Genomic DNA, 25267 nt, shown 5'->3' on the forward strand with positions numbered 1-25267 from the left:
AAGTCCTTTAATTCAACTACCTCATGAGGCAGGTATTATTTTCCACTATTTTTACATGTGTAAACAGAGATGTGATTAATAACCAACAGCTAAGGACAAACCGGAAACAGCCAAATATGCACCCCTAACCATTATGTAGGATGCCCTGCTTCTAGTTAGCCCAGCTACATCTTCCTCATGCCAATAGCCACATACCTGAAGCCTTCCTCTTTTTTCACTGTAAAGCTTTCCCACTCCTCTATCTTTCTTGAGTCTCTATTAAGACACAAGTGAAGGTGGCTGACTTCCTTGCAAGTTTGAAATAACTAGCCTTTGCTTATTCTCATTTAATTGGTCTTCATTTATTTTTATTGGGGTCTTAGGTCAGGTTCCCTGGGAAATGGACTTTGAGATCCCAACCTGAGTGTAGGTTTATTGAGGAGCACTTTCTAGATCATCCCCTCTGAAGGGGATGATGGGAACAGCACGGGGCAGAGAGAGAAGCTGAACTACGACACAATAGTTGCACTACAGCTTTAATGGATCTCATGGGGAGCTCTGAGTCGGGATGGCTCTTCAGAAATGTACCCTGGCCTGGATCAGTTGTTGGATGTAGCCTACCCTTGGGAAAGGAGAGGAGCCTTAGGTGAAGGAGATCCCTTTGACCAAAGACAAGTCCAAAGGGAGATCCTAGCTGTGAACTCTCAGCAGCCAATACGCTGAACAGCTGGGGAACAAGTGCTTGGATCCCCTTCAGAGCAGGGGGAGGGTGGAGATTAGGTGACCCTACCAAACACACGGCTGGCAGCAGATCATGACTCTAATGTAACTTCGAATCCAAATTTAAAGCTTCCTTCACTACAGTGTAGCTGCCTTCACTAAAAAATAAACGACATATGGAGATTCTGTGACCATTTATTTTCTGTCCTCCTACTCCAAAACCAAGATCATATTTGTAAAGTGATTCTGATGTTTTTGGTAAGTGATTGTGAGCATAGTGGTTGACTCAACTGAATGTGGCGTCTAAAAGATCTGAAATAAAACCCAACCACACAAAGCAGTTAACTGAATTGCCACATATAGCCATTTATATCATCTTAATACTATGGTACTTTACTAAATGTTTTTCTCTCTCAGTGGAGTAGGACATTGTGACACCCAGCTTTCCAGCTTGAGATGTTGATAAATTGAAAATAAATTGATATGAAAATAGTATCATTCCCACTTTAAGGCTATTCATCCCCTAGTGAAAATTATTCCACCTTAGTTTAAATATTAATAAAGTATATCTTAGAAGTCAGTACAATATGAATTTATTCCTTAAAAGAATCTAGTTCCCTACATTATTTTCATCACTAGTGTTACATGGTCATTGCAGCACTTTTGGCTTTACTTGAGCTAGTTAAACTCAATGCTTCTTTTTTTGGTTTTACACACAAATCAGCAGATACTGTATCCAGCAATGGGAATTTTCCTGAAGATTATCAAAAAACATACACCCAGTTCTGTCTACCAATTGGTCTGAGTAGTCCCTTTATTTGAAAATAAATCTGTGACTTCTAAAAAAAAATCTGTCAGCATATTCTCTCACTATCACAAGACCTTTTGAATATATTACTCATTGTTCCCAGAGCTTTTGGATTTTTTTTTCCCTTTACTGTTTGTCCTGGAAATTTCCTCATCCATACCCTTGCCTTCTCCCTCCCCTAAAAAGGAGTCGCCTCTTGATTAACATTGTATGGGATCTCAGCCAAATTGGAATCCCAGGTAGCTTTTGCTCATAGCATAGTATGGTGGTTCTTAAACTTTGAGTCCTAAGACTTGTTAGGGGAATCTATTAAAATGGAAGATATTAGAGATTCATCCTAGATCTAAAGATTTAGAATTTCTGGAGGTGACGCTCAGACAACTGTATAACTGAATGTTTCTTTGTGGAATTCCGTTCAGTATCACGGCCTGAAAAACACTCAGAAGTACATTTCACATTTCTAGATACTGATACGGTTTTCTGGTTGTAGAATATCAGGATGAAATTGGCATTTGGAGTCTATTCTTTTCTAACATTGTGCATATATATAATAGTCTATAGAAGAGGAAATAACAGGCTGGCTTTCGCTAGCAGTAATCCACTTGTATAATAAGGGCTATCAGAATAGAAACATTATAAATGTAAAGAATGGGGGCTGTTTGAGAAAAATTGCTGTAGAAGAATTGGAAGGACCTGGTGATTTCTAGAATGTTAAAGCAAAAAGATAGAAAGGAGTTGAAGGTATCATTGGGAAAATGGCTATGATGGAAATTATTGAACAAATATTAAATGTAGCACTTGATGAGGTGATAGGGAGACCACAAAGAGAAAAACACATAACTTAGATTATTTCAGTAGGTATTTCTTGAGTATCTATTGTGTGCACAGCATTGTCCTAAAGGGTACCAAGGCATGGTTCCCAAATTTGGCTTTGTATTATATTCAGCTGGGGAGATTTAAAAAAATAAAGTGCCTGGACTTCACATTAGCTCTACTGAATGTAAATATCTGGAGGTGGGATTGAAAATCTTCAATGTGTAAGGCTCCCCAAGTGATTCTGATGCATTCAGTTAATGGACCAGTTATTTGGGAATCACTGTTCCAGAGACCACAAAAATGAGTGAGGCTGTGCTTTTTGAAAGGACCATATAAACTGGTTTGTTGAGTAATATACTCTAGCAAGTTTCCTTACTCTGCCTTATACTCATGGCTTCTAAGTTTTACTCAGATGTTTCTTTTCTCTGAAATGCCTTTTCCTCATCTCTGGCATGAAAATATTATCCATCCTTCAAGATCCGTTCAAGTGTGAGAATTGGGACCATATTCCCTATCACCACCCTTCCAACCCCACATCCATTGCACAACCCAGTGTCGTAGAACCCATCCTTACAATGTCTACTTCACCCCACGTCTCCTTTCCATCCTCGTCTCCCCATCCTTCACTCACCTGAACCACTGAATGGCCTTTTAACTCATCCCTCACATCCCTTCTGTTCTCCTAAAGCCAATGTATTCTTTATGGTTCTATTAATATTAAACAGTTCAATTATAACTGTTTTTCATATTGCAGATAAAGTTTACAATTTCCCCATTACCTACACAATTAGGGATAAAAACACTCCAGTCGAGCATTCAAAACTTCGGTATCAATTAAAATTTCTTTTATCGTAAGCAACAGAACCAACTCTGACAAACTTCAGCGGAAAAGGTATAGAGTAGTTCAAATAGTTAAAATAGAAGTTTCAAATCATTTGTCTTTTTTATATGATTCTTCTCAAAATTCTCATTCTCATTCTTATTTATTTTATTTTATTTTATTTTTTAAGTAGGCTTCACACCCAGTGTGGAGCCCAATTCAGGACTTGAATTCATGACCCTGAGATCAAGACTAGAGCTGAGATCGAGAGTCAGACACTTAACCAACTGAGCCATCCAGGCACCCCACAACATTCTCATTCTTAGAGAATGTCTGATTCAATATATTCCCAACTGTTGTTAATAGAAAGAAAGGGGACACTGACTGGAAGACCACTATAATTATGCTCACTGGGTAAAGATAGTTCTTTCAAAGCAAAATTAGGGTCCTGTTACTAAAAGGAAAAATGAATGTTAGGAGCAAAACCAAGAAATATCCACTACTACCAAAATATGGCCCCAATCCAATTGAAGTAAAACTGATATTGATGAAGAAGAATTCTGTGTTTTCCTTTTTGAGGAAGCAAAGGTCAAAATGGGGCAAATACCGAGGAAGCTAATACTGGATAGTCTCAGGTTCCCAGGGTTGGAGAGGCTAGGGGTTTGAAGTAAATGTTTAAACAACCTCTGGGATGATTCAAGAAGTAATTGTGAGTCATAAGGGTAAAGATAAACTGTTTTCATTTTTTCTGTCTGTGAGCAACCAATTTCCTTTTAACTATAATGTCCTTTGCTGAACATCCAATAGTATTTTTTGAAAAATATGTCAACCACCATAATACAAGAACAGCCAGAATTTTATTAAGGAGAAAGTCGTAGGGTAACAGTAACTTCTATATCTTTAGGAGGGTAACAAGTCTTCTGCTTGCAAGTTCAAGAAAGGCCTGATGATCTCCCGTAGTTCCCACATTCTGCGGTGCCCAAGCATTGTGGGGAGCAGGCTTTCAAAGATAAATGTAGCATCAAAAAATAGTATGTAACATGAAAGTCCAGTGAAGGTGAGGACATAAAACATGATGAAAATCCTCAGTGCACGTTTCCTACAAGAAAAGAAGACATCTGTGTTAAGAACATTGTACAGAAAACCACACTGATGTGATTCCTGGTTCCTCCACCCAGGTAGTTCTATTAACTGCAAGGAAATAACTGAACTTCTCTTGACCCCAGTTAACATCCGCAAAAGAAGGAGCTTAGAATAAATAAGCACGTAAGTCCATCCTAGGACTAGAGCTGGAATTCTGAGGTTCTATAGCCACAAAACAATGAAACCCTGGATAGTATGAGGTTCTCTCCTTCGAAATGGACTTCTCACACACTAGCAGATTATTGAGGTAAAGACCTCACTTGTGAGGTAAATGATGCCGATTTGGAGGGAAATAAAAGAACAGGCAGTTAGATTTTCCTGGTGATATAAAATACTAGTGACAAAACTAGTGACAGCTCTATCACTAGTTTTGTCCTGGCACCTGACTTACCCTTTTGAAAGCAATAGAAGCTTTCTCAAGTCTTTAAGGACTCCTCCTTCTAGGCTGTACCTACGATGTATTTTGTTTGCCTTTAAATCCTTGCGTTATTACTTTTTAATTATACATGCAATACTTGATTAAGGCAGAAGATCTGGCAGATCCAGAAAACACAAAGAAAGAAAGAAACGTCCCAGATAATACAGTAACCTGTAGATAATTACCATCAACAATAAATTTCAGAAGAGAAAATCTAAAGCGCAGTTAAAGCCAGCTATGGATCTGGTTTGTGATCCAACTCAGAGGATTCTGTAAACCTGAGCCAAAGTGCTTGGAATTATTGCCACTGGCTGCCTCTTGGTAGTTACACAAATGATTGCTTCTATTTCATACATTTATTAAAGAGCCAATGCTTTTATAATATACTCTAGTCAGAAGAGGCTGCTAAGATGAAGCAAAGATGCCCTTCCCTCAAGAAGCGCTAAGTATAGATTTGTTCTTTCTTATGAAAAGAAAAACAACTCACTACAAAAACATGGCTAGTAAATGAACACCATTCTTCCTAAATTCCAAAACCAATAACCTTTGGAAGCACCAAACTGGTACATTTTCAAAGGAACACATTTTAACATTATTTTTTTTTTAATGTTTATTTTTGAGAGAGAGAGAGAGAAAGAGCGCGCGAGCAAGTGGGGGAGGAGCAGAGGGAGAGGGGGACAGTTTCCCAAGCAGGCTGTGCACTGACAGCAGAGAGCCTGAGGCGGGGCTTGAACTCACAAATCGTGAGATCATGACCTGAGCTGAAGTTGGAGGCTGAACCAATTGAGCCTCCCAGGTACCCCTAACATTATTTTTTTTTTTTTTTTTCAACGTTTATTTATTTTTTTGGGACAGAGAGAGACAGAGCACGAACGGGGGAGGGGCAGAGAGAGAGGGAGACACAGAATCGGAAACAGGCTCCAGGCTCCGAGCCATCAGCCCAGAGCCTGACGCGGGGCTCGAACTCACGGACCGCGAGATCGTGACCTGGCTGAAGTCGGACGCTTAACCGACTGCGCCACCCAGGCGCCCCTATTTTTTTTTTTTTAAGAGAAAAACTGTTTTTCTGAATCACAGATAATTTGGAAAACAGAGAAATGAAGAAGTTATAATCTCATCACCCTAATATAAACAGCTAAGTTTTTTTTAGGGAGACAGCACGAGTGGTAGAGGGGGAGAAAGAGAATCTTAAGCAGGCTCCATGCACAGCATGGAGCTCAATGCGGGGCTCAATCTCACAGCCCTGAAGTCATGACCTGAGTCAAAATGAAGAGCTGGATGTTCAACTGACTGAGCCATGTAGGTGCCCCTATAATCAGCTAAGTTTTTTTCTGTTTTTTTCTTTTCTTTTCTTTTCTTTGTCTGTCTTTCTTTCTTTCTTTTTCTTTCTTAGTTTTTGTTTGTTTTGTTTTTTATTTGTTTTTCTTCTGGTTTAGAGTGTGTTCTTCCAGTTTTTTCTTTCCTTAAGTGAACACTCCAGGTGGGGTTAGGTTCAGATTTATTTCTTGACACTACTGAATGGTTTGATTTTTATTTGCAAGTCAATATAACAAAATATTTTTCAGATTTTCTATCAGTAAACAACTAAAAGAACATGTGTAATGTTTGTTTTTTAAAAGTTCAGACACTTTTCTGAACTAATCATAGCTACTAATTCAAAATCATTTTTTTCATATCATCGGTACGGAACCAAATATTAATGTCATTAAATATTTTATTCACTTTGAATTTATGTTCTTTAAAGAATAAAAACATTCCTTTGATTTTTTAATACTGTTTATTTATTCATTTATATATATTTTTCAAGACTTGCCATGCATAAAACCTTTATTCTTTTAAAAAATGCTCGTATTGTTAGTGGAAGGTCTATAAGAGAACTGAGGATACCAGGAAGAGGTCCCCCCGAGCCTAAAAATAGCAAAATTGATACATAAACCTTCTCAAAAATATGATGTATAAATATGCTTCAATGGAACCAGTATGTTTCCAGTTCATAGACAAGAAATTGGTCAAAGTCTTAAGCAATCTTAACTAGGATGTAATGACGTGATGAAAGATGGGCAACTCAACTGAACTGTAATCTGCCCATTTAATGCAAGCAAGTGATGATAAAAAGACATTTACTTATTTGTTTGTTTTTTTGAGATATAATTTGCATGCCATAAAATTTACCCTTGAAAGTGTATACTTCAGTGGCTTTTAGTTTATTCACAGGGTTGTACAACCATCACCACTATCTAATTCCAGGAAATTTTCATCACCCCAAAAAGAATGTACCCATGAACAGCCATTCGCTATTTTCCACTCCTTTAAAGCCTGGCAACTATTCATTTACTTCCTGCTTACATGGATTTTCCTATGTTGAACATTTCGCAGGAATGAAATCATATAATATGTGGCCTTTTGTGTCTGACTTCTTTCACTTAGCATAATGTTTTCAAGGGTCATCAATGTTGTAGCATGTATTAGTCCTTTGTTCCTTTTTTGTGTATGAACAATACTCCATCGTATGGATATGCCAAATTTTGTTTACCTACTCATCAGTTAATGGATATTTGTATTGTTTCTACTTTTTAGCTATTATGAATAATGTTGCTGTGAACATTTGTGTACAGGTTTTTGTGTGGACATACAGTTCTTCTGGGTGCATACCTAGGAGTGGGTCAGATGATAGCTCTATATTTAATATTTTCAGAAACAGCCGAATTGCTTTCCAAAGTAACTGCACCATTTTACGATCCCATTAGCAATGTCTGAGGGTTCTAATTTCTCCACATCCTCTCCAATGCTGTTCTTTTGATTATAGTTATCTTAGAGATGTAAAGTGGTATCACGTGATTTTGATTTGCGTTTCTCTAATAACCGATGGTGTTGAATATCTTTTCTTGTGCTTTTTGGCCATTTGTGTACCTTATTTGAAGAAATGTCTATTCAAGTCCTTTGCTCATTTAAAATATTGGGTTGTTTCTCTTTTTGTTGTTGAGTTATAAGAGTTCTTTATATATTCTGGACACTAAATCCTTAATTTCCAAGGTTCTGAACGAGTTGATTCTATTTTTTTTCAAGCTCTCTCATTGATTTTATGGAGGAGGAAATTTTCTGGGGTCTTTACTCCACTATTTTCATTGACATCACTCCTCACTTACTTAGTAATTTAATATCTGTTAAGCCTGGTGAAGATGTTTTATATTCCATGTCTCAAAATGACTAAAATCTCTAACTTCAGCTCATGAATTACTAGGAGGAGACAGATTTAAAATAATGTAATTGTGTGGGACACCTGGGTGGCACAGTCGGTTGAGCGTCTGACTCTTGATTTGGCTCAGGTCATGATCTCAAAGTTCTCAAGATTGAGCCCTGCATCGGGCTCTGCACTGACAGCATGGAGCCTGTTTGGGATTCTCTCTCCCCCTCTCTCTCTGCCCCTCTCCCACTTATGCTCTCTCGCTCTCTCTCAAAATAAATAAATAAATAAGCATTTAAAAATAATAAAGTAAGTAAATAAAAATAAAAATAATAAAGTAATGTAATTGCAATGATATACTGTGGGTTCTGTGTCAGGATTATGTGCAAGGTACAGTGTATGCGCAAGACAGGTTGCTGAACATCTACTTGGATTGGTAGTTGGGGATAAAGAATCAGACAAGTTTTCTTACAGGAGGGTACTACTCCAGGTATATATGATGTTGTGGCATCTTCAGAAAGGGATCCAAAGAGTCAGATTTGCTAGTATGTATATCTTTAATACCATACAAGGGAGAAGCCTCTTGTGTGATGAACAAAGGTTTTCAAGTCTGCCTGGCAGGTATGTTCCTTTGGTGGGGGAAGCTGCATCATACCTTGCAGACAACGTCCTAAGATGTATGTATACATATTTACCTAAAGCAATAATAAAGAAATATATACTTGTATTTTTAGATCTAATGCAATAGATCTGTATCTAAAAATGATACAAAAAAACTCCAATAAACACTACAACTCCAATAAACAAATAGACAAGTAGAACAAGAATAGATAATTTATAAATGAAGATAAAACAAATTTTCAGTCAACCCTTGCAACAACTCATCATACTATGGTTCATCCATTTGGGGGCCTTTGTCCAGCCCCAAAGGCCCCTTTCTCTGACTTACCACATTGTAATGCCAGAAGGAGCATTCTCCCCTAAAGGGGGGGATGGAGCCTGAGGATGCAGAGGTTCTCTTTCTTCCACTCCCATTTCTTCAGGACTCTGAGAGTCTGTTTTCCCCTCTTGCTTTTGGTACATCCCCAGCTTTGTATTCAGCAGAGTCATGTCTTTGTAAAAGTTCTGGGAAAAAATAGCAATCAACTCTCATTTAAAACAATGATCGTAGAGGTCTGCTTGTCTTATTGTAGATGCAGCATGCTTTTCCTCCAGAATACCTCAGGAGCCCACACTGCCAATCCCATATGAGTCACGTGAGGAAATCGTTGGCAGGTGCACACCCACCTAATGGAAAGAGACTTACACATTCACAAAATAAGGTAGCAGCACGACAGTAGAAAATTAAACGAAACCCACATGCTAATCTTTAACTACTGGATTATTCATGTAGGAAGATAATTATCCTTGTATTGAATTCATCTGTTCAATTTGTTCATCTATGCAAAACATATTAAGTGACTCCTACTAGGCACCATTCTAAGATTCTGTGGTTAACAAAATAGATAATGAATATGCATTCTATTACATGTGCATTTTTAAGCCAAATGGATAACGAATTGCATGCATGTTTATAGGGGCTGGGAGACAAGCAATAAACAACAAAACATAATATCTAATACACACACACACACACACATACATTAGATTAGACATTATAGACTCTGATACATGCTAAAGAGAAAATAAATAAGGTGATGAGACAGAGTAGCCGAGGTTTGTTGGTGGGACATCTACTCTAGAGGTGGGACAATTAGGCATCTCTGAACAAGTGACATTGACTCAGTCATTCATTGCTTCTTTTACGCATTCCTGTTTATCTCAAGATCTTGTGGGAGAGGTTCAGATATGGAAGCATTTTTCTGGCTAGGGGAGTTTAGGGGAGGTCTGGAGGAGGAGATGACATTTGAGCTGAGCCTTGAAAAATGCATAATTTGTCGACCTGGAGGATAAGCTCCAAATGGAGGAGATGTAGAAGCAGCACAGGGCTGTGAGGTCTGGGGAGTACACCAGACCTGTGAGGTGTCCCATTGGCCCAAAGAAGAAGCCCAGGAAAGGGGGGAAAAAGTGATCAGGAAAGAGAAAGAGTATGTGGCACAATCTCAGCTTCTAGAGAATCATCCCTATAGTTAGATTTTATCATTATTTGAACTTGCATAACTGTGAAATCTTACCTTTATTCTTGCAATGAGTTTCTCCTTTAATGCATGAGCTTCATTACAAGCATCTTCCTGAAAAGACATGCACAATTCTGGGTGAAATGGAAATTAGATTTTTCTGGTTTATACCATAAAACGTCACTCATTTTGACACCACTTAGTCGTAAAGCGGCTTCTTTGAAACTGCTTTTACTCAATAAAATCCTTCCTCTTACAGCAAATTCATAGTATAATCATGATAAATTGCAGGAGGAATAACCAAAAGATTAGCATAGTTATTTTTAATATTTTAGAAGTATAAATTTATACAATAGCAGCTTATTATAAATCTTTTTCTCTATTCATTATTCTTTCTTTGTGCCTTAAAATACTTCCAAGGCACTAATTAGAGAAACATAGTATGTTTCAGAGAAAAAAAAGAAAATTGCATTTCCTTTAAATATCTTAAAATTTGTAATATACGAGTACATGTTCTCACTATATTAATTTGCATATTTTGACTTTACAGTTTAGCAAAAGAGCTGTCCACAAAAAATGTCTGATTCTTCTTTTCATCCTGTCTCCTACAGGTCGTTAGAGACAACATATGGTTTTGGTTGGTTCCTATCAGTAAGTTCAAGAGACAGGCTGAAAGCAAACCTTCTAAGACGTGAATCCCAATCATACATATGTCGGGAGTAAATAACTCTTTAACAGGTTTTTAATTAATCATTCTATAATAGACTTGCAGGAGATTTTGAAAGGCAGAGCTATAGTAGGAAGAACAGTGTTCTGGGATTCAAGGAAGATGGGTGCTAGAGGTGCCATTTCCAGAAATTTTGCTTAAGTACTTGCACAAGCAAGCAAAGATACAGATTTTCTGAGGCAAAGTTTATAATAGCAAACATTTATTATAAGGTCCAAAATATCCAATAAAATAAATTTTATAAATCCCAAAATCAAATTGCGCATTATATAGACAGTGAAAAGGTAAAAATGACATCTGGTGGCATAGAAAGTTGCTGAAGAAAAATGGTAAGTGAAAAACAGCCAACTTGCAAAACTATATATAATATAATCTGATTACAATTGCAACAACATGTAGATACATGTATACAAAAATTTGGAAGAACATAAATATGCTAAAATGTTCACTGTGTTTATCTTTGAGAGAGTGGGATTATTTTTCATTTTTAAAAAATGTTTACTTTTGGGAGAGAGAGAGAGCAGAGGAGGGGCAGAGAGAGAAAGAGGGAGATACAGAATCTGAAACGGGCTCCAGGCTCTGAGCTGTCAGCACAGAGCCCGATGTGGGGCTCACGAGCTGTGAGATCATGACCTGAGCCGAAGTCGGACACTTAACTGACTGAGCCACCTAGGCTCCCCTATTTTTCATTTTTTATATGAAATAGTTCTAAATTTTAATTATTAAAATAAGCATGCCCTACTTTTGTTAGAAAAAAATACATATTCTTTTTTTTTTTTTTTTAATGGGAGAGCAAGAACAAGACTGGTCTTTTCATCTGGGAATGTGGGCAGATCACGTCATGTTTTTGAGTTATGCTGTTCTCTTCTGAACATGAGAGTAAAGGCTACAAGACAGTTCCATGCTAGGTCTAAAATGCTGAGTCTATCTTTCATCAAAATTTGGATTCCATTCACCAAAATTCTCTAAATCTGAGATTGTCTTTGAAGAACTGTTTTTCTTCCTTAATTGTAATGCCATTTTATCATTACCTGGACACATTTGTTATCCATTTCTTCTAATTGCTTCTTAATTTCCATGATCTTCTCCTTTAAAACAAAAGGGCATAAATCAAAAGTTGTAATGAATGATATGTGGAACTGAAACAAAATGAAGACGATTTTTGGAACAAAGCTCATTCATGGTCAAAAATTTTGAGACTTAAGAGCAACTGTTTTTTCAGTACTTTTCTGAGTTCTGATCTCCAAAATCAACATTAAGTCAAATCAACACGATTGAGTTGGCCACATCCTACGTAAGTGGCCCTTGGGCTAGGCATTGTGTTGATTAGATACATGGAATGAGGATTTACCTTCAAACAGCTTCTCGAGAATGTATAGTCTATACCCTTTTTTTTTTACCAAGCTCATTCATCACCAACCCCTGAATTGTATGACTTAATTACTTAGAAAGGAGCTGTGATATTACAGTCGCGTTTTACTTGGTATCCTGGTTTATTTATATAATGAATATCTTTTGCACAGTACTTATCTGAGATAATTGTATCAAAGAGAAAAGATAGGAGTCAATCTCCGAATGAAAGTTTAGATGTTGACCTGGAGATTTCAGAAAGCTTCGTGGATTTAGGGGTTAAATATCAGGCAACACCCAAAGGCTACCCCAAAGTCCTTTCTTCACTGTAAAGGTCTTTAAATTTGTTTCTGCTGTGTGTGTGTGTGTGTGTGTGTGTGTGTGTGTGTGTGAGTTTTAAGTGTGTTTTAAGTGATTTTACCAATCTTTCCCTCCTGCCTTCATGCCTTTCTGAGCCATTCCATTTCTTCATGAGATATAAATGAGCCAATACATGTGATATTATTTTAACTTTATTAACGCATTTCTCCTTTAATTTGTCCACACTTTGCTTGACTGCTTTTTCTATATTTCTAACAATCTTCACTTTCTCTTCACCAGAGTAAACCTATAGCCATTCCTACTGATTTTGCTTCTGTGGTAATTATATTTAAAGTTTCTTATTCATTACACAGCCTTTCCCATCACTGTTTAGACTTATTGAGGACAGACGTTGTGCCCATTTTTATTTTTATTTTTATTTATTTTTAATTTTTTTAATGTTTATTCATTTTTGAGACAATGTGAGAGACAGAGTGCAAGAGGCGGAGGGGCAGACAGAGGGAGACACAGAATCTGAAGCGGGCTCCAGGCTCTGAGCTGTCAGCACAGAGCCTGATGAGGGGCTCGAACCCACGAACTGCAAGATCATGACCTGAGCCGAAGTTGGACACTTAACCGACTGAGCCACTCAGGCACCCTCATTTTTATTTTTATTTATTTATTTTAAACGGTTATTTTTTTAAGTTTATTTATTTATTTTTGAGAGAAAGAAAAGTGCAAGTGGGGAAGAGGCAGAGAGAGAGGGAGAGAATCCCAAGCAGGCTCCACACCATCAGCACAGAACTTGATGCTCAAGTTGGGGCTCAAACCCATGAACTGTGAGATCATGACCCAAGCCCAAGTCTGTCACTTAATGACTGAGCCCTTCAGGCCCCCCCCTGGCATCCATTTTTAAAAGCCACGTGCATTGGGGTGTAATTTACATGCAGCAAAACTCACTTTTTAAAAGTGTACAGGGATGCCTGGGTTAATCAGTCAGTTAAGCGACCTACCGACTCTCAGTTTTGGCTTAGGTCATGATCTCACCATTCATGGGTTCGAGCCCCACATGAGACTCTATGTTAACAGCATGGGGACTGCTTGGATTTTCTCTCTCTCTCCCTTTCCCTCTGCTCCCACCCTGCTTGTGCTCTCTCTCTCTCAAAATAAATAAATACACTTTAAAATAAAAAAATAAAAGTGTATAGTTCATGGGGGTACCTGAGTCACTCAGTCAGTTAAGCATATGACTCTTGATTTCCACTCAGGTCATGATCTCATGGTTTGTGAGATCAAGCCCCGCATCACTAATAGTGTGGAGCCTGCTTGGGATTCTCTCTCCCTCACTCTCTGCCCCTCCTGCACTCATGCTTACTGTCTCTTGCGTTCTCTCTCTGTCTCTCTCAAAATAAATAAATAAAATAAAAAATGAAAAACACATATGTAAAATAAAATGAAAATAAAAGTCTACAGTTCTATGAATTTTGACATAATCATCAGCACAAGATACAGAATATTTCCATCACACCTCAAATTTCCTTGTGCCCCTTTATCAATTCCCTTCTCCCTTTCCCCACACAACCTCAGCAACCACAAGTCTCTTTTCTATTCCTATAGTTTTGCCTTTTTCAGAATGTGATGCAGGTGGAATTATGAACTATGTAGTCCTCTGGATCTGGCTTCTTTCACTCAGCAGAATGCACTTGAGATTCATTCATGTTGTTGAATGACTAAGAAATCCAGCCCTTTTTATTGCTGAGTAGTAGTCTATCATAGCACATGTGCCACAGTTTATCCACATACCAGTTGGTGGTTAGTGGAGTGATTATAGTTTTTAAGTCATGCCTGTTTTGTTTTTTTTTTTAAGTGCGTACAAAGCTGTGCATCTCCTGTATAGAAAATCTCCCTATCTATTTGTCATGCCTTCCCTTTTCATAATTATTCCAAGCCTCTGTTGGTTTGTTTTCAAATCTCCCTTTCATTTATTTTTGTTCTCTTCTATCTTTCTCATCATTCTTTTAATATCTACCCCACCCTATCCCTACCTCCTGCTGAAATTCGCATCCCTGTAACACAGCTGACTTTGGAGCAAATTTCCCAAGGCAGAATATTTCTTGGCCCTTGTCCCCTTCCCTTTTTTCATAGTTTGCGATTTCCAAAGCCCAAGGATAGTGGAAAAAAACCTTAACTTTTCAACTATCTCAAAATGAGATCGCTACTTCAAAGTTTTGGACTAAATCATGGTTGAAAGTAGTTTTTTCCCCTGGCATTAATCTATGCTATCTATAGATGGCTTTTAATATGTGAGGGGTCTAAATAAACATTACCTTCCTACAATAAGAGAGATATTTCATCTTTATTTTCTCCAAAATCCACTTAATGTAAGCTTTTGGGCTTAAGCTAAAGCAGAGGCTGGCGATTTCAATAAAAGGAAGTAGGTAGACACAGATTTTTTTCCTTTCTTAGAGAATGTTTTTCAAAGGCACGAAGTTTAGAAATACTATCGGCCAGGGCTCTGAGGTCTAATTCTTATCCAAAGTTGGTTACTACCTTTCTAACATTCTATGACTCTTTAAAAAGGGAAAATTAAACCTTTCTCAGAAAAGAGTCTCTAAGAAACGCAAGGCAGGAAAACAATAGAAAAGCTGGAGATCATGAAAACCAACACAAGAACTCTTCATGAAAGCATCAGAGATGAACACCAATATATCTCTTTCATTTTAAGGATGCAGTTACTCACAAATACTTAATTCCTGGGTGTCTTCTCTAAACTGTTAGGTGCTGGGATGCAAAGATTAAGGAAGAGAAGTCTTCCCTTAAGGCACTCATCATGTCTTCACATGGCATCCAGATATAAGCCTATCTAACTGAATTTCCAGATAGTATTAAAAAGTCTAGCCTTTTTGGGGGCACCTGGGTAGCTCAGTCAGTTGAGCGTCCAACTTCAGCTCAGGTCATGATCTCGAGTCTGTGGGTTCAAGCCCTGCGTTCAGCTCTGTGCTGACGGCTCAGAGCCTAGAGCCTGCTTTGGATTCTGTGTGTCCTTCTGTCTCTCTCTCTGCCCTTTCCCTGCTCGTGTTCTGTCTCTCAAAAAAATAATATAAAATAACTTAAAAAATAAGTCTAGCCTTTTTGTGTCTTCAGAGGATAAAACTGGCGGTACCCACATGAACTGACCACCAGAGAGCATTGCTCCTTGTGATAAAAGACAGGTTTTAATTCTTCTTACGACCTGTTAAACAATAGGAGGGGTGGGAAGAGGTGACAGATTCCCCAGAGCCTCCCAGATCCTCTCTTCCAAGCCTCCCACTTACCTCAATGTTTGCCCCCTTACCAGGGTCAAAGTCCTTTTGTGACTCCAGCTTTTCAATGTGGCCCTCCAGGGACACCACCTCATTTAATAAGCTGCAGACAGACCAAGAGATGGACTAAGTCACATGGGCTAAGAAAAATCACCCAAGAGACAATCTTTTTTGATCTTTCAAGAATGAAATCCTCTTCTTACTTCAGAGGACTCTTGGGTAGTGGCTGTGTTGGAACGAATGTCACAAATACAATGCAAGAAAGTAAAAAACACGAAATAATCAAGAGAGCAGTACAGAAATGTAAGGCCTAATTGGATACAGGAGCAGAAAGTTTATTTTTTTTTTATTTTTATTTTTTAATTTTTTTAACGTTTATTTATTTTTGAGACAGAGAGAGACAGAGCATGAACGGGGGAGGGGCAGAGAGAGAGGGAGACACAGAATCGGAAGCAGGCTCCAGGCTCCGAGCCATCAGCCCAGAGCCTGACGCGGGGCTCGAACTCACAGACCTCGAGATCGTGACCTGAGCTGAAGTCGGACGCTCAACCGACTGAGCCACCCAGGCACCCCAGGAGCAGAAAATTTAAATGATTAAAATGGAAGCTTACCTAATCTCTAGAAAAAACAAACACAAAAAAATCCTTGGGAGGTAAGACTAGGCAAAGCTTTCTTCCACTTGACATCTATAAAAGGGAACACTGATAAACTGGGCCTCATCAAAATTTAAAGCTTTTGTTTTGGCCAAAGACTCTGTAAGTGGATTTGCTTGTCACATACCCTAGATCTTACATGTAGAAAATATGAAAACTTCTCAACACTCAGCATTAAAGAAGCAAACTATCCAATGAAGAAATGAACAAAACACATGCGCAGACATTTCCCTAAGGAGATACACAGATGGCAAATAAACACATGAAAGGATGCGCAGCACCTTTAGCCGTGAGAGAAATTCAAATCAAGGCTACAATGACATAGTACTACAAACTTATCAGAATGGCTAAGATGTAATATAGTGATAATGCCAAATGCTAGTGAGCTTCTGGAGAAATTGGGTCACCCGTACATTGATGGCGGGAATGTAAAATGGACAGTCACTCCAGAAAATAGCTTGGCGGTGCCTGTCAAAACTGAAAACAGACTTACCATATGACCCAGCAATTTCATTCTTGGGCAATTATCCCAGAAAAATAAACACTTACTTTCACACAGGAAGTTGTACATGAATGTCCAAAGTAGCTTTATTCATAATAGCCCAAAACTAGGAATTACACACTTGTCCTCTGATGGGTGAATGGTTAACCAAACTCTCTCTCTGTCGCTGTCTCTGTGTCTGTCTCTGTCTCTGTTTCTCTCTCTCTCCATACCATGGAATACTACTGAGCAACAAAAGGAGAGGAACTATTCATACAGGCAGCAACTTGGATGATCCTCAAAAAAATTATGCTGAGTGAAAAAAATTTATAATGCATGATTTGATGTATGTAACATTGATGAAATAACGTAATTATAGACATGTGGAAATGATCTGTCATAGCTGGGTATTAGCAGTGGGTGGGAAGGAATCGCTGTGGCTATAAAGGAGTCTTGTGCAATGGTACAGCTGAGAATCTTGATGTGGTGGTGGCTATGGAAGGCTGCCCATATGATAAAATTGCACAGAACTATACACATACTCACACATGCAAATGAGAATACATATAACTGGTGAAATCTGTATAGGCTCTGTTTATAGTCCCAAGGTCATTTTCTTGGTTTTGATGGTATACTAAAGTTGGACAAAATGTTACCATTTGGAAAGGCTGAGGGGAAATGAAATGGGCAAATTCCTTGAAAGATACAACCTACTGCTAATATATACTGGAGAGCTCAGTAGCCGGAGGAGTCCTGTATATCATTAAATAAATTAAATTTGTAGTTAAAAATCTTACTGTAATGAAATACCCAGGCAATATGGCTTCACTGGTAAATTCAATCAAACATGTAAGGAAGAAATTGTGCCAGTTCTACACAAATTCATCCAGAAAATATCCCAGTTTTTTCTGGGATGTTTCTTTCATTAAAAGAAAGAAAAACCGAGGCCAATATCTCTCACTAATATGCATTCAAAAGTTCTATTTTAGTAAACAGAATCCAACAACATATAAAAAGAATAATATATTATGACCAGGTGGGGTTTATTCTGGCAATTCAAGGCTGGCTCAGCATTCAAACATCATTCATTATAATTTGCCGTATCGGGAGACTATAAACAAACAAAAAACAAATAACATGCTCATTCATAGATGCGGCAAAAGCTATTGGAAAAATTTAGTACCGTTCCTGATTTTAAAAACATCTCAGTAAACTAAGAATAGAAAACACCTTCCCAATCTCAAAAACAAAACAAAGCAAAACAAAACCGTCAAGACAGCTAACATCACACCTCATGCTTTTTCTGTGGGATAGAGAACAAGGTAAGTATGTCCAGTGTCTCCTGTCATTCCTCCTATTCAACATCATACTAGAAGTTCTAGCCAATACAATAAAGTAGCAAAAGGAAGTAAAAGGTATGCAGATTGGAAAGGAAGATATAAAGCTCTATTTGCGGATGACATGATTATCTATGTGGAAAATCCCAAATAATCTACAAAACTACTGGAGTTAACAAATGAGTTTAGCAAGGTCACAAGACACAAGACCAATATACAAAAACCAATTGTATTTCTATATCTTCACAATTAATAATTAGAAATTGAAAAATTTCAAGTAACTTATAATGGCACCAAAGCATGAAATACTTAGGCCTAAATCTAACAAAATATGATCTCTGTACCCTGAACACTATACAACACTGATGGAAGGAATACCTTTGACTCCAAAGCCCAATCTCTTTATACCAGTGACTAGATAAATAACAATTAGTCTCATCACTTCTGTTCCAGCTTAAAACTTTTCAGTTAAATTGAGATATACGTTAACAACTATACTTTTTAATTTATTTTTTTTCATGTTATGCTAGTTGGATCCCTTTGGACAACACTGGCTAAAGCTGGTTATTGGGGACTTGAAGACCTCCCTTTGGTGACTATTAACACAGCTCCAAAAAAAGAGCTTATGAAGGAAGTTCTTTCCTTGAGAGAAGAGAGAGCAAAGATGCAGATAACTGTGATTCAGGCTTTGAGATTTTTGTGGCATTGACCTCTAAACATAAGACTTGGCACTTCCTATTCTGAAGACTTTGTAAAAGATCTTACTACCTTAAAGCCAGAGTTTCTGAAGCTATGAAAATTTTCACTATTTTCTGGCCAAACCCAACACCCTAAGATTACCTCTTCACTGTGAGGGGCGCCTGGGTGGTTCAGTCGGTTAAGTATCCAGCTTCAGTTCAGGTCATGATCTCACGTTCGTGGGTTCGAGCCCCACATCTGTTTCTGTGCTGACAGCTCAGAGCCTGGAGCCTGCTTTGGAGTCTGTGTCTCCTTCTCTCTCTGCCCCTCCCCTACTCATGTTCTGTCTTTCAAAAATAAATAAACATTAAAAAGAAAATTTTAAATTACCTCTTCACTGTGTTTTCTGTTAGGTTTATTTTTTGCATAATATTGTTCATTTTCTCCATCCAGTCTATGTGATCAGCTCCAAGTTCTCTCACTTGTAAACCCATCTGTATATTCCAGTGGTTTAGCTGGAAGAGCGTGTTCTCCTGACTCCTGCAGAAATATTATTATGGTCAGTTTTAAGGCAGAAAAATTCTTCCCTTGAATGGCAAGTTAGAATGCTGATTCTTTTTCTGTCACCAGAATGGGCCAGGTAGGCAGTTAGGCCTCAAGAAAGCATTTATATGATAGCCATTTAGATCGTCATAAGGCTGGAGGAAATAAAATGCATTTTACATTTAGTAAAAAAAAAATGATGTATTTTTTAAATTTCCCTGTATGGAATGAATGTTAAGTATTACACTCCCCTAATGAATGTTAGGGTAGTGATTGCATCTTGTTGGAAGAAGAGAGCTATAAAGGTTCTACAAGGCCTTAACAATACATTTCTATTGATAATTATAATGCTTTTCATATCTAGAGAATTATCTGAGAGTGACAAGATATGTATTAATTCCAGGCTCCAAAGAAGAGGTTGCAAAGAGAACCCCATGGCTCTGCCTACATCTCTAGAAATGTCCTTACTGTGCATCCTTACTGGAATGTGTAGGTAGTTCCTGGGGCACATGAGTGTTTAAGGTTTAAGACATGTATGGATTTTAAATCTTCCAGTCTTTCCCTAAGTTGTCTGCTAAATTTCATTTTCTTTGCCACAAAATACTATTTTTTTCTTTTTTAAATCAAAGTATGATTAACACACAGTGTTAGATTAGTTTCAAGTGTACGATATAACGAAACAAGGATTTTATATATTCCTCAGTGCTCATCACAGTAAATGTACACTTTAATCTCCTTTGTCTATGGGGCGCCTGGGTGGCGCAGTCGGTTAAGCGTCCGATTTCAGCCAGGTTACGATCTTGCGGTCCGTGAGTTCGAGCCCCGCGTCGGGCTCTGGGCTGATGGCTTGGAGCCTGGAGCCTGTTTCCGATTCTGTGTCTCCCTCTCTCTCTGCCCCTCCCCCGTTCATGCTCTGTCTCTCTCTGTCCCAAAAATAAATAAATGTTGAAAAAAAAAAATTAAAAAAAAAAAAAATAAATAAATAAAAAAATCTCCTTCGTCTCTTTTACCCATCCCTCCCCCACCCTCCTCTGCCCCTCACCCCCTGCCCACTTCTCTTCTGGCAACCATCAGTTTATTCTCTGTACTTAAGAGTCTGGATTTTTATTTGTCTTTTTAAAAAATATTTTATTTTTGAGAGAGAGAGTACCATTGGGGAGGGGCAGAGAGAGAGGGGGACAGAGGATCCGAAGCAGGCTGCGCGCTTGACAACAGAGAGGCTTACGCAGGGCTTGAACTCATGAACTGGGGGATCCTGACCTGAGCCTAAGTCAGAAGCTCGGCCAACTGAGCCACCCAAGCTCCCCTGTTTGTCTTGTTTGTTTGTTTGTTTGTTTGCTTGCTTGTTTCTTAAATTTTACATATGAGCGAAACCATATGATATTTGTCTTTCTCTGACTGACATACTCACATAGCATTATACCCACAAAGTATTATCAAGAATCCCTCTTTCTTGTTTCAAGGCTTACAGTTCAGGGATGCTCTCCTCTGAAAACTGCAAAGATGTGGGCACTTGAGGATCCTCATGTTGAACCTGATTTGTTTCTTGCTCATCCTGATCTTTCTTCAGGTCCTGGTGATGCTCAGCACCCAGCTCCGGCATATTCTGATAAAGATGATGAAAGAAGCAAAGCAGAAAAAAAAAAGGGGGTGTTATCACAAGAGGTGATGGCCTTCTTAGCCTACTCATGCCCCTTTCTCTGGGGACAAGCACATAGCCCTCTGTGAGGCTGGAGCCTTCTAATGCATTTATAAAATAAGCAGACATGCCCTCTTGCTCCATTGACAGAGGAAGGCTGCAGCAGGGACGCAGAAAACATTAGGGTCCAGATGCAGGACTCTTTTCAGTGCTGACGGGTAACAGAATTCCACCTGATCATGGGCTCTAGCACTCCACTCAACATACTGGTTTCCAAAAAAAGTCAGTATCAGGGAAAAATAAAAGGGGGTTAGACTGTTTTATGTTAAGAGAGTCTAAAGAGATAAAACAACTGAATGCATTGCATAGCTCTTGTTTAGATGCTGATTTTAAAAGTGTAGGCATTTTCTGGGTTTTGGCACCAAAAATGAATGGATGACTGACTGACTGAATGAATGAATGAATACATAAATAAATAAATAAGCAAACAAACAAATAAATAAAAGTACGGGCATTCGACGGCCAATTGAAAAAATTACAATGTTCAGAGAATTGAGGATATTAGGTTATATCATGTAATTATTGCTGTTTTCCTGATGTGATGATGGAATCTTGGTTATGCGGAAGACAGTCTTTATTTTTAGAGATGCTGACTGAAATAAACATGGGTAAAGTCTTATGCTGTCTTTGACCTACTTTTAAAAAGGATCAAAAAATTCCATCTATTTACATATATAAAGATAAAACAGGGGTGCCTGGGTGGCTCAGTAGTTGAGCATCTGACCCTTGATTTTGGCTCAGGTCATGATCCCAGGGTTGTGGGATTGAGCCCCTGCTTTTAGCTCTGTACTGAGAATGGAGCCTGCTTGGGATTCTCCCTTTCTCTCTCTCTCTCTCTCTCCCTCCTCCCTTTCTCCTGCTCACGTTCTTTCTCTCTCTAAAATAAAATAAAATAAAATAAAAAGATAAAGCAAATGTGACAAATGCTAACAATTTCAAAATCTAAGTGGGAGTATATGATTGATCCTTGTATATCTAAGTTTTCATTTTATTTAAAATTTTTCATAATAAGGAGTTATAAGGGGGGAAAAGCCTACTCTATCAGTCTGACCCATGAATTTTATTTCTTTGTTTCTTTATTCTTTGCCTTGTTCTACAAAAACATTTAAACCATTTTCTCGTATTTCACTTCTGTTCATGCACACAATCATTTATCTTTGAACATTTCTCTTCTTTAGTGACTACATTGTGAAATATTTCTCTGTTCTTTGAAGAAGTCTGAAATTTTGGTCTGAAATTTTTGTGTTTCAGCAAAACTATTTTTAAACTGAAAGGAGAAAAATTTGGAGTGCAGATCAGTCTCTTACTGAAATGTCTGTATAAATTACTGGCCATGTCAACAGGAATAACCGACATTCACATAACTCTTTACAAACCTCTTTCATGTGCATTCTTTCTTTTAATTCCCATGATGGACTTCAGTGGATAAAGTCAGGTATTGAAATCTCCTAGGGAATTCATATCAGTGATTAGTCCAAGGTTATATGACATAGTGGATTAAGTGGTCTCTCCAAAAAGATATGTCCATGTCCTAATACTAAAACCCCGAGACTGTGACCTTATTTGGTCTTTACGGAGTCTTTACGGATATAATTAACTTAAGCGTCTTAAGATGAGATTATCTTGAATTACCTAGACCCTAAATCCAATGACAAGTGTCCTAATGAGAGACAGAAAACACCCACAGAGAGGAAGAAGTCATGAGAAGACAGAGCCGCCACAAGCCAAGGAATGCCTGGAGGCTCCAAAAGCTGGAAGAGGCACGGCAGGATTCTCCTGTAGAGTGTTCAGAGAAAGCATGACCCTGCTGATCCCTTTTTTCAAACTTCTGGCCTCTAGAACTATGAAAGAATACATTTTGTGTTGTTTTAAGTCACCAAATTTATGGTAATTTGTTACAGCAGCCTTGGGAAACCAATACATATGGCCAATAAATATGTGGACTAGAACTTGAAGTAGGTTTTCTGATTCCAAGGCCATGACTATTTTCATCATATCTAGTCCTTGGATTCACATTAAGAAATATCTCGTCCCTATCACTTCCATGGCCCAGTGGCACCTTGCCAGCGAGGTAAGGATTATTATCACACTTACGGATGAAGAAACAGGCTAGATTTTCCGAGTGCTGTATAACTCTGCTTAGCTACTTCTTTGCGAATAAAAACATCCATAACTTCAATTTCTTCCCACCTAATCTTTTGCCACGCTATTCAAAGGCAGCAGCAACACTGTGATGTTGAGGAAGAACAACACTTCACTGGGTATGGGGGACCTGAGTTCTAAGCCTTGTTCTACTCTTGTGGCTGTGGAACCACCTAACCACTCTAAAGCTCAGTTTCCTGTTCTGGAAGAACAAAATTGGACCAGATCATCCTCAGGGTTCTGTCTATGTCCAAAAAAATCTACAATATTTCTCATTTTCATCAATTGGTTTACTGTAATGGTTAATACACTGCAAAAGAGTCAAAGCCAGGAAGTTGAAATGAAATTTTTTTTTTTTTTAACGTTTACTTATTTTTAGGACAGAGAGAGAGACAGAGCATGAACAGGGGAGGGGTAGAGAGAGAGGGAAACACAGAATCGGAAACAGGCTCCAGGCTCTGAGCCATCAGCCCAGAGCCCGACGCGGGGCTCGAACTCAGGGACCGCAAGATTGTGACCTGGCTGAAGTTGGACGCTCAACCGACTGCGCCACCCAGGCGCCCCTGAAATGAAATATTTTTTAAAAGCTTCAGGATTGAACAAATAAAGAGGTGTGTGTGTGTGTGTGTGTGTGTGTGTGTGTGTTAATAATAAACTAAAAGTGTACTTGCATGAAATACAACGCCTGAGGGCATTACTTTCCATTTATGTGCAGCTCTTTGAAAAGCTCATATGCCTCTATTTGGGTGTTCCATAGGCACCTCAAACTCATCAAGCAAAAAATTGAACTTATTGTATTTCCCCTCTACCTTGTCCAGGTTCCCATCCTTGCATATGTTCTCCCTATTCATCTGGATGCCTCTGCAGGAACCCTGAAAGAAGTCCTTGAGTTTTCATGGGAGATATTCTTTTCCGTCTTCATTACTCATGTCACACCACTTGGTGTCCAAGCCCAATAGCACCTATCTTTTAAACCTGTGTCCTTTTCTCTCCATTTCCATGGCTGCCAGTCAGTGCCTTGCTTTGGTCCTCATCACTTTCTGACTCCTATTGGCACCCTGGCTCCAGCCTGCATCCTGCGCTATCTCCCCCCATAGTGTCCTGCCTGCCTGCTTGCTCATCACTCCTTTTCTTCCACCCTTCCTCTCAGAACACAAGTTCTCTTTAGCTCCTTTGTCTTTGCATGTACTGTCCCTTCTTTCTGAAATGCTTTTCTTTCATCCAGTTCACCCTTCAAAACTCAGTTTTCATTTTCCTGGTCATCTGCCTGTACAGCACCTGCCATGTACTTTGTACCACATCTGCTACTTCCGGCGTGGGTTTATCATGCAGAGCCATTTTCTTGTCTGAGTCCCGACTAGTGTGTGAGCTCACTGAGGGGAAAGGATTTTAGATAGGTAGAGATAGTCTCAACACTTTACAGTGCCTAGAACACAGTGGATGTTCAGTACGTGGTTTTAAAATAAATAGACTTCCTGTGTTCACTGCAGCATTATTTACAATGGCCAAGATATGGAAGAAACTTAAGCGTCTATCAACAGATGAATGGATAAAAAAGATGTGGTACAGACCAGAGAAGATGGCAGTGTAGGAGGACGCTGGGCTCACTGTGTCCTGCTGATCACTTAGATTCCACCCACATCTGCCTACGTAACCCAGAAAACCGCCAGAAGGCTGGCAGAACGGACTCTCCGGAGCCAAGCATAGACAAGAGGCCCACGGAAGAGGGTAGGAAGGGCGGAGAGGCGGTGCAGACTACACGGACTGGAGGAGGGAGCCAGGGCGGTGGAGGGGCAGCCCTCCCGGCAAGGCAGAGCCCTGAGTCTGACTTGCAAAAGCAGAGGGGCCGGACGGAGTGAGTTCTGACAGCCAGCGGGATGTAACATCTGGAATGTTATAGATCAACAGCTCCGTTTGGAGAGCGGGAGGGCAAGAGGACACCGCGAGGGAGAGGTGTTAAGCCCCGGAAGACAGAGCTCAGCTTGGAGGGGGAACAAAGGTGCTGGCCAATGCCATCTCCCTCTCCCACCCCCCAGCCGAAAACCCAAAG

At 38.9% G+C, this 25267-nt stretch overlaps 1 protein-coding gene across 3 annotated transcripts in view; it reads right to left on the minus strand.

Annotated features, from left to right (window-relative positions):
• Positions 1–3981: 3981 nt before the first annotated feature.
• The window catches only part of SMCO2 (single-pass membrane protein with coiled-coil domains 2), a 35011-nt gene continuing 13725 nt past the window's right edge, over positions 3982–25267 (minus strand). For all 3 annotated transcript variants that reach the window (XM_086713778.1, XM_086713777.1, XM_025930766.2), the window contains 7 exons: positions 20846–20982; positions 19224–19373; positions 15697–15787; positions 11764–11820; positions 10063–10119; positions 8838–9013; positions 3982–4242 (listed from right to left, as the gene is read on the minus strand). In XM_086713778.1, coding sequence (XP_086569904.1) covers positions 4044–4242; positions 8838–9013; positions 10063–10119; positions 11764–11820; positions 15697–15787; positions 19224–19373; positions 20846–20982 — 867 coding nt within the window. In that variant the 3' untranslated portion in view covers positions 3982–4043. The remainder of the gene's footprint in view (positions 4243–8837; positions 9014–10062; positions 10120–11763; positions 11821–15696; positions 15788–19223; positions 19374–20845; positions 20983–25267) is intronic.

The sequence above is a fragment of the Puma concolor genome, chromosome B4, assembly GCF_028749965.1.
Source record: "Puma concolor isolate L17-30 chromosome B4, mPumCon1.1.hap2, whole genome shotgun sequence".
Classification (NCBI taxonomy): domain Eukaryota; kingdom Metazoa; phylum Chordata; class Mammalia; order Carnivora; family Felidae; genus Puma; species Puma concolor.